Source organism: Triticum urartu, chromosome 3 (genome assembly GCF_003073215.2).
Source record: "Triticum urartu cultivar G1812 chromosome 3, Tu2.1, whole genome shotgun sequence".
NCBI lineage: Eukaryota > Viridiplantae > Streptophyta > Magnoliopsida > Poales > Poaceae > Triticum > Triticum urartu.
Window position 1 is genome coordinate 719,635,774 of NC_053024.1, and position 9,957 is coordinate 719,645,730.

A 9,957-nucleotide genomic window follows, 5' to 3' on the forward strand; every position below is an offset into this window, starting at 1 on the left:
AGTGACACCTGTGCCAACGCGGAGCTGACGCGTGGATCCGTCAGCCAATGAGAATTTTACGGCATTGGTCGTGGCTGTTAACGGGTTATCGGATCCAAAATCTGACCCGATAGCGCTCCCGAGGACACATGGGAATATCTTCAAGCTAGTTTTCATCACGCTCATATGATTCGCGTTCGGTACTTTGATAATTTGGTATGTGGGTGGACCGGTGCTTGGGTACTGTCCTTACTTGGACAAGCATCCCACTTATGATTAGCCTCTATTGCAAGCATCCGCAACTACAACAAAAGTATTAAGGTAAACCTAACCATAGCATGAAACATATGGATCCAAATCAACCTCTTATGAAGCAACGCATAAACTAGGGTTTAAGCTTCTGTCACACTAGCAACCCATCATCTACTTATTACTTCCCAATGCCTTCCTCTAGGCCCAAATAATGGTGAAGTATGATGTAGTCGACGTTCACATAACACCACTAGAGGAGAGACAACATACATCTCATCAAAATATCGAACGAATACCAAATTCACATGACTACTAATAGCAAGACTTCTCCCATGTCCTCAGGAACAAACATAACTACTCACAAAGCATAAACATGTTCATAATCAGAGGGGTATTAGTATGCATATAGGATCTGAACATATGATCTTCCACCAAATAAACCAACTAGCATCAACTACAAGGAGTAATTAACACTACTAGCAACCTACTAGCACCAATCCCGGACTTGGAGACAAGAATTGAATACAAGAGATGAACTAGGGTTTTGAGAGGAGATGGTGCTGATGAAGATGTTGATGGAGATGGAGATTGCCCTCTCCCGATGAGAGGAGCGTTGATGATGACGATGGCGATGATTTCCCCCTCCCGAAGGGAAGTTTCCCCGGCAGAACAGCTCCGCCAGAGCCCTAGATTGGTTCCGCCAAGGTTCCGCCTCGTGGCGGCGGAGTTTCATCCAAGAAGATGGCTTATGATTTTTTCCCATCAAAAGACTTCATATAGTAGAAGATGGCCACTAGAGGGCCACCAGGGGGGCCACGAGGTAGGGCGCGCCCCCACCCTCGTGGGCAGGGCGTGGCCCCCCTGTTGAACTTCTTCCGCTGAGTATTTTTTATATACTTTGAAAACGTCTTCCGTGAAGTTTCAGTACTTTGGGAGCTGTGCAGAATAGGTCTCTAATATTTGCTCATTTTCCAGCCCAGAATCCCAACTGTCGGCATTCTCCCTCTTTATGTAACCTTGTAAAATAAAAGAGAATAGACATAAGTATTGTGACATGATGTGTAATAGCATCCCATAATGCAATAAATATCGATATAAAAGCATGATGCAAAATGGACGTATCAGTATCTAGTCGAGAATGCAGTAAAAATATCTAGTATATGCTATGAACTATCTACTGTATCAAGTTGTAGTCGAATGTGTATGTATGTAGTCGAGAATGGAGTAAAAATATCTAGTCTATGCTATGGACTATCTATTGTATCGAGTTGTAGTCGATATGTGTTTTGAAAAGAAAATTGTATGCGGACAGGATGCGGTTGGGGATGCGTCCGCGTGTTTGGCTCACAGCCACCTCATCCCAGAAAAGGCCCGGACACGGCCCCATTACTCTATCCAAACGGACAGAATCCGGGGAAAACGAACATCCATTTGGGGTTGTGCGCTGGAGTTGGCCTTAATGAAATCTACAATCTATGTTATGAACTATCTATTGTATCGAGTTGTAGTCGATTTGTGTTTTGAAAAGAAAATTGTATGCAGACAGGATGCAGTTGGGGATGCGTCCGCGCGTTTGGCTCACAGCCACTGCATCCTAGAAAAGGCCCGGACATGACCCCATTGCTCTATCCAAACGGACAGAATTCGGGAAAAACGAACGTCCGTTTGGGATTGTGCGCTGGAGTTGGCCTTAATGAAATCTGCAAATCTATGCTATGAACTATCTATTGTATCGAGTTGTAGTCGATATGTGTTTTGAAAAGAAAATTGTATGCGGACAGGATGCGGTTGGGGATGCGCCCGCGCGTTTGGCTCACAGCCACCGCATCCTAGAAAAGGCCCTGACACGTCCTCATTGCTCTATCCAAACGGACAGAATCCGGGGAAAACGAACGTCCGTTTGGGGTTGTGTGCTGGAGTTGGCCTTAATGAAATTTGCAACCTATGCTATGAACTATCTGTTGTATCGAGTTGCAGTCGATATGTGTTTTGAAAAGAAAAATTGTATGCGGACAGGTTGCGGTTGGGGATGTGCCCGCGCGTTTGGCTCACAGCCACCGCATCCTAGAAAAGGCCCTGACACGACCCCATTGCTCTATCCAAACGGACAGAATCCGGGGAAAACGAACGTCCGTTTGAGGTTGTGCGCTGGAGTTGGCCTTAATGAAATCTGCAAATACTTTTTTTTGCGGTCAGGTTGTTTTTAATAAGAAAAATAAAAGTCGTGGGTAGTACCGCGTTCACAGTACATACTGTAAATCGCCCGGGTGCGGCGGGCCCCACCGCTTGTTCGACCCCGGCAGCCCTTCCGTCGCCGGCCCGACCAAAGGAGGCGGCTTCCGCGGCGGCGAGGGGAGGCCAGCCCAGATGACGGTGGCGGCGGGGGTGGGCTACGCGCTCATCGCGCTGGGCCCCGCTTTCTCCCTCTTCGCCGGCGTCATCGCCAGGAAGCCCTTCCTCGTCCTCACCCTCCTCTCCAGGTCGCTCCCCCCCTCTCCCCAAACCCCCACCCCACCCTCCCAATCCGCCGCGTCTGCTTCCATCAAATCCCGGGGTGCGCGGTTCTCGGCTTGGCGTGCCTGCCATGGCCACGGATTCGGCCGTCCCCTCGTGCTAGGGTTTGCGGATCTTTCCACTTTTGCTCGGATGGTTGGCTTGGTTGGTTGCTGCTTGCGCCTTTGTGAGATCCATCCATCCTTTATGCTGCCACTAGTTGTAGACAAGTTTTAGTTTCATGGCGCGGAGGGTTTGGAACTACTCTTCGTGTGTGTGCGCAGACGGTGGATCTGGTTGGGTTGGACTGAGCTTGTCGAACCCACTCATAGGATTTAACTTTCCCTGCAAAAAAAAAAGGATTTAACTTGCATTGTTATCCTGAAAGTGTTGTTCATACTTCTTGATCCTCATCGTCATATCCATGCCCCGTGTCTGTTGGTGTGCTGGTGCTCTATGCCGTTTGGACCTCACTTGCTAGTTCAGAACCTTCAGGAGATTTAGGAAGCGATGAGCAATCTTTGTAGCTGCGTTGCAGGCTGTGTGAACTGCGTATAATAGTAAACTGTCCTGGATAAAATCTGTAAAAAATGTACTAGGTGATTTTCTAGTCGAAACAAAATTCAGTCATATGCTAACTGTACCTCTGTGAGGACTGAATCCATGTGTATTGTTATATTGGATATTAGCGCTACTATGGAGATTATTTCAGCTATCTTTTCCATCGTGTATGACTATGGGCCTATGAGCGTATCGTTATATTGGAGGATATTAGCACTACCATGGACAGGAGAATGACTTTGTGCTGTAACTGGCATCATTGTTTCAATTCCTGTGTGAGCCATGTGTATTCGTCTTCCAAAGATATGCAGATCATGCAGAGAGAGCGGCGTAGTGCCACCTTTAAAAAATATTAACCTGACCATCTGCAATTGATTCACGATATTTTGCTGTGCCCTTCGTTTTTAGATGTAGAAAACACAAAGACTTGGTACATGCTGGTGTTGCTAACTTGTTAGCATTGTTCTTCAGTGAGAAACCTAAGGCTATGTCTGTCATATAGAGTTTGATATATGTTTTAGCTTTTGAACTGCTTGGTATGACATTATGACTTCATCAGAGCATATCAATGGCCTTTCTTGATTAGAAATATCTTTTGCAATCTATGGATATACAGTATCATGATTTGAATATTAACTTTTGCCAAAAATTTATTTGTGCAGCACGTTGTTTTGGCTTATAAGTTTGATCGTCCTCTCGGGAATATGGAGGGGGTTTCTTCCTCTAAAATCAGGAGTGTGGTGGCCATATGTCATTTTGATCCTTACATCTGTTGCATTTCAAGAAGGCACCCGTCTTGTGTTCTGGAGGCTCTACAAGTAGGTGGACCATATAAAATGTTGAAGTTATCTCTCAACTTATCTTCTCATGGCGCCAGATGCCGTAGATATAGAATATGTCGTTGATTGCTTTTCTGGTGATATATGCTGATAACTGTTTTTCCCAGGAAAATGGAAGAGATGCTAGATGCCTTTGCTGACAGAATATCTAAACCACGTCTCTGTTTGACAGACAAGATGCTAATCTCTTTGGGTAAGTTGTTGCGCTGCTACATAAAAATGTTCTTTGGTCAAGGAAGGCCAAATGTTTCTTCATCTGTCATTTTACATAAAATCTGGCTGGTGTTTATCCTAGGATTTGAATTGGAAATAGACACTGCAGTTGTCACTACCATCTTTTTATTTCTTCAAATGAACGTGTGCATATCGTAATTGGGGGATTTTCTGGTGATCGTTATTCATACCAACTCTAGCAATAGGTACTCACATAGGCTAATAATTACTGTAGTCATGGTAGAGTAAAGCACAGCTTATGTATGGCTCTCGATAATTTTATCCGGAAATACAGACCACACTGGTAACTCGAGTGAATCTAATCCAAGGATGTGCATTCAATTATTGCTCGTTGGGAGCATCTGTTCTTCATTACCTTGAGGATGTCACAAGTTATAACTGCTATTGTTTGCTCATTTCTATTTTGATTTGTTGGTGCAGCTGGTGGTTTAGGTCATGGACTGGCTCATGCGGTCTTTTTCTGCCTCAGCCTCCTAACTCCAGCATTTGGTCAAGCAACGTTTTATGTCGAGAGGTGCTCAAGGATGCCATTTTTTCTTGTGTCAGGTAAGTCCACATTTTCTTTACTCCCTAATATGTCCTCAAGGAGGTAAAGGAGCCTTCTGATTAGATGGCTGCTGAACAAAGTTTTTAAGCCAACTCTGTTTGTTTTTCGCAGTTTATGTTATCTTGTCAGCATAGTTTGTTTCTCCAAGATACCAGTTGTATTTCCTTGGCTAAACCCTCTGCTATTGGCAGCAATTATTGCACTTGGGTTCTTGGTCATCCATACTTCCTTGATGGTTATTGCTTTTAATGGATATGGAGAGAGAAAGAAGAGGGACCAAATCTTTGTCCCAGTGGTTCACCTGATTGCTGCTGTGATGGTAAGAACTAGGTCTTAAATTGTTTTTGTTGGATGATAAAGTGCCTCGCTGTCCCTTAACAATGGACCTGACAATGCTTGATCAGATTTATGTTCATAAATAGACAACTGAATAGTTGAAGCATTTTCATATTTACACTATTACGTTGTTGAGACACGGCGGACAGTAATATCTTTTCTTATTTCAACCAAGTACTTATGTTTTCAAGTAGCATATGGCACGACATGTAAATGCTGGTGCCAGAGCCTGTTGCTTTCTAGACAGTATAAGTGCATGATTCAAACTTCGCCATATGCACCACTGATTGTGTGTTCTGTTCATTTCAGACATTGATCAACCTTGTGCCAGGGGGTTGCCTTGTCGGTACACCTTTACTGTGCATAACGGCTGCGATGACCTTGTACTACTCCTGGCAAGTGGTGGGGCAGAGAATAACAGAGCACCAACATCGACAGTCTTAACAGCTAGCGCTTTGCCTTGTGCTCGTCGCATCGCATGGAGTTTCCTTGTGGGCTAATCTTTGTACTAGGACAACTGTATGTAGATTTAGCGGGTTCGCCAATGACTCATCATCTTAAGATATTGACTCCCTTATGAAATTATGATGGGTTGTATATGGTACTTGTACTGACACGGTATACTTGTAATGAGATGTTTTCAGTGCTGTCTGGTCAGGCAAGAGATTGCCGTCAGATTGGTGCTTGGTTCAATTAAATACTACTCCCTCCGTTCCAAATTACTTGTCGTGGTTTTAATTCAAATTTGAAACGGAGGGAATACTAGTTAGTAATCTATCTCTTCATCATCCCCAAAAAGCGCTAATAATTTGTTAACGGTCTCCCTGTTTGTGAATAGTTTGCTTTTTTATTTTTCTGTTGTCCCTGTGCTTGGTCATGACTGAGAGTAACCCATTCACAGCTATCTATAATTTCTCTTTGTTTCTGTGCTAGGACATAAACGAAAGTGCTCATCTGATCTAGTTCATGTGTGTTTTGTATCTCAAACCCTTCCTGTAACGATTTTCCAAACAACACATACATGTACTCCCTCTGTTTCTAAATATAAGTCTTATTAGAGATTTCAAAATGAACTACACACGGATGTATGTAGACGTATTTAGAGCGTTGATTCACTCATTTTGCTCCATAAGTAAGTCCATAATGGAATCTATAAAAAGACTTATATTTAGAAACGGAGGGAGTACTAGGCTAGCCAATCGTGTTTTTCTTCAGGGATGGATGTAGTGATAGAGATTACATCTTTGGAACCATAGCAACATCAAAGATTACATTTTCCAGCCAGCGTACTTTCAAGGGAGAAAGTTGGTGTCTAACCCCAATAATCACCCTTCAAAATTACAGGTGAATGCTAGCAACGTTGGGATATTAGGTTCAAATCACAAGCTGCTACAACAATCAAACATACCGATGATTGCAACACAAATGTGCCAACATCTGAATTCGCATGGAAACGAGGCATCGCCTCCGTAAAAACAAATCAAACGGTGTTCCTTTTGTTGAATATATTATTCGAGTCAAGTGGAACAAACTTCCTGTTACAACCAAATTTGACCTGATGCAGCAGCCCAGCATAGCTCAGACAGAACATCGACTGACAAAATCGATCGATTAGACGAAACGCTGCCCATCTCAGTTCAGTTCATTATGTCGGGCTTATCATGGTATATGGACTCCAGACATTCTTTGGCCCGGTGTACTTTCGATTGGAGATAGAAGCTTCCGCTCTTGGCATTCTTCTCAAACATCGTATCATACTTCTGCAAAATATTTAGAAGTCTGGGCATCAGTTTGTGTGTCTACAGCAAATGGATATACATGTGCCTTCCACAATCATAACTATGAGATGTTGATACAGAGCAATAAAATGATTGTACATGATGTTGGCATTGTTCAATATTCCTGCAATTTAACACCAGTATTACGCTGAAGCAAACTATCATATATGTGCTCTGATAATCTTAATTTGATGAAGCAAACCCATGGAGAAAAAACCTTAGTTCATGTGCATATCATGACAGGTGCTAGAAGATACAAAAAGAACAGGCTTATATTACCACAATCATAATTATGGGGTGATACAGAGCAATAAAATGACAGTGTAAATGATGTTGACATTTTTCAATACTCCTGCAATCTAACATCAGTTTTAAGCTGAAGCAAAATTGTGATGTGCTTTGAAACTCTTAATTTCATGAAAACAAACACATGAAGGAAAAACCTTAATTCATGCGAATATCACATGACAGGTGCTATAATAAGATGTATCAAGAGAATAGGCTTCTATCATCACACACCTTGACAATCTCTTCCCAACTCGTCTTTTCACTGATACCTAATATTTGCCGGGCTTCTTGCTCGGTCATAGCCTTGCTAGCCCTTCGAATACCATTCACAGCTTCCTGGGCAGCTCCGGTTCTCTGTGCATCTATAAGACAAATCAGGAACTATTAGTTGCATTCAGAAAACTGCATGTTGCTCAGGGAAATACTCAGGCAGATGTATGTCTCTATGCATCTAATAAGAAACCAAAGGAAGAACCCATCTCCAAGTTAGCTTTTATAATTACACACAGCAGAACTGTGTCCTGTGCAGGATATGGTCAATATCTCAGCCCATATCAGTGTTTACTAAAATTACCAATGAGATGATAAACCTAAACTACAGAATGCCATAGGTGGGCAAACAAGGGCCCTGATCTAAAGGCTTGGGACTTGCCTGGAATGCATGAAGTTGATGACACCTGTGGAGAAATTTCACAGGAAACAGTTCCAAACAGGGTCTAATGGAGCAAAGGCAAATCAAAGGTTTTGATTCATTTTAATCAAATGATAGAATTCCCTGTGTGCACCCTTGAATACTAAATGATAATTATATATGACAAGAACAAACACCAGTAAAGTGGAAGATAAAAAAACTTTTTTGCATCATTCATTTACAGTTTATAGCAGTGTAGTATTCCAGAGTGCAGACTATGCCCATCAAGCAAAAAATAAATCCTGTCACCATCATTTCACCACCACCAAGTTTTGTACAGGACACCACAACATGTTCAAAAGGGGTAAAAGAGGCATCTTTTGGCATCGATGCTGTGAGCTAGATATGCAGCAATCTAGTAATAGCTACAAAATTCCTCCCGCCACAGCTATCCTTGGCAACAACAGGCGGAAAACAAATACAGCAGTAGCGCGGATCCATTCACATTGTCAGGGGCAAGGGACGGGAAGCAGGGAACAAATATTTTTTGCAGAGGGGGAGAGGGAGAGGGAGAGGGAGAGGGAGAGGGGGCACTCACTGACGATGGCCTGGCGGTAGGCCTGCACCACGGCCCTGCCGACGACGGCGCCGCCCATGACGAGGAGTTGCCCGAGGAGCCGCCCTGCCTGCGGAATCACCCATCAGCAGAGAGAATCAGCCACGCCCGCCCACGCGGTTAGGAATCAAATCGAGAGACGGATCGAAAGCCCAGCGCACATACCATCTCGTCGCTCTGGTTCCCCTCCTCTCCGGCGGCGGCGGAAACCCTAGGCGGGCGGGCGCGATTCTCGCGGGAGACGCGGGGGCCGCGAGGGTGAGGCTGTTGGGTGGCGACAGGGGCTCGCTCCCTGCAGGCTCGACGCCGGCGGCAGCGGTGACGGCGGCGGCGAATCGCTCGCTCGCTCTCTGGCTGGCCGGTGGCGGAGACGGATTAGGCGTTGGCGAGTTGTGGGGGAGGAGGAGGAGGCGAGTCCGGGCCTTTTGTGCGTTTGGGTTTGGGTCTTCATCTTGGGAAGCAAGAAAGATTTCCGTGGTGGTGGTGGGCCTACTAGGACTGGGACAGGCGCTTGCGAGGCTGGGCCAACGTGACTGGGCCTGCGACAAGTTGGGAGAGTTCATCCAAGTGTTTCTTTTAAGGAAAAAAAAACTTTGTATACTTGTTTCTTGGTATTTGTATCCTAAAAGGTATTTTGCGATTAGGTATATTCACTTCCTCTAGGCCATAGACCTGATCCACCTTTCTAGTACATCTAGCAACTAGCTACAGAAGAAAGACCACACTCAACACTACTTTGTCAATGCAACATTCAGATTTCTCCGTATCCTCCACACATGCTCTTCCATCTCCTATTTGTTCATGTGGGCGGACCTGTGGCCCTCGCTCATGCAAGCACCATCACAATTCGGTGGTGATCGTCATTACGGAATTGGGTGTCCGTTGCAGCCACCCATGACAACGCGATCATAGGCTTAATATACCTCCTTGGTGGTTTGGGCTCCCCATGTTCATGCAACTACGTTAGTGAGTTCACTATGTCGCAACTATGGTGACGCGATCATGGTTTGTGTTTGGCTACAATCAACTCGATGAGCTCACCGGTTGTCCCCCAAGTTTCTCTACACGTTATGCCTCATGTCCATCCAACCATGGTCGCATTGGATCCGACCGTCGAGTCAATGACGAGATGGTTGATAGTGGTGATCATACGGATATTATGATGTTACAATGAAACCTAATCAAGTTCATTCGCCATTGATGAATATTAGGATTTTAATAGTGGTAGTCATATGGATAAACCTAATTCCCTATCTTTGTCGATGTTAGCTTGGCGGCTCCATGGTCCTCCTCCCTGTTTAGGCACAACTGTGATCATTGTAATGTTTCATGTGTTTGTTGATGGATACTAGGATTGTTGTGGTTGTCAATGTGGCTAGTTATACTCAGTTCCGAGGCTTTCC

At 44.4% G+C, this 9,957-nt stretch overlaps 2 protein-coding genes across 2 annotated transcripts; one reads left to right on the forward strand and one right to left on the reverse strand.

The window, feature by feature from the left end:
* Positions 1-2,465: 2,465 nt before the first annotated feature.
* Positions 2,466-5,963, forward strand: LOC125546189 (gamma-secretase subunit APH1-like). Its single transcript, XM_048710361.1, has 6 exons — positions 2,466-2,711; positions 3,948-4,103; positions 4,232-4,317; positions 4,779-4,904; positions 5,097-5,224; positions 5,551-5,963. Exons 1-6 carry the CDS (start codon positions 2,599-2,601, stop codon positions 5,683-5,685), a joined length of 744 nt encoding a protein of 247 aa, XP_048566318.1. The 5' UTR covers positions 2,466-2,598; the 3' UTR covers positions 5,686-5,963.
* A 750-nt stretch (positions 5,964-6,713) lies between these two features.
* LOC125546190 (mitochondrial import inner membrane translocase subunit PAM16 like 2-like) lies at positions 6,714-8,980 on the reverse strand. The gene is made up of 4 exons (XM_048710362.1): positions 8,720-8,980; positions 8,537-8,624; positions 7,539-7,669; positions 6,714-7,001 (listed from the first exon to the last, which is right to left on the reverse strand). Exons 1-4 carry the CDS (start codon positions 8,720-8,722, stop codon positions 6,879-6,881), a joined length of 345 nt encoding a protein of 114 aa, XP_048566319.1. The 5' UTR covers positions 8,723-8,980; the 3' UTR covers positions 6,714-6,878.
* Positions 8,981-9,957: the final 977 nt, after the last annotated feature.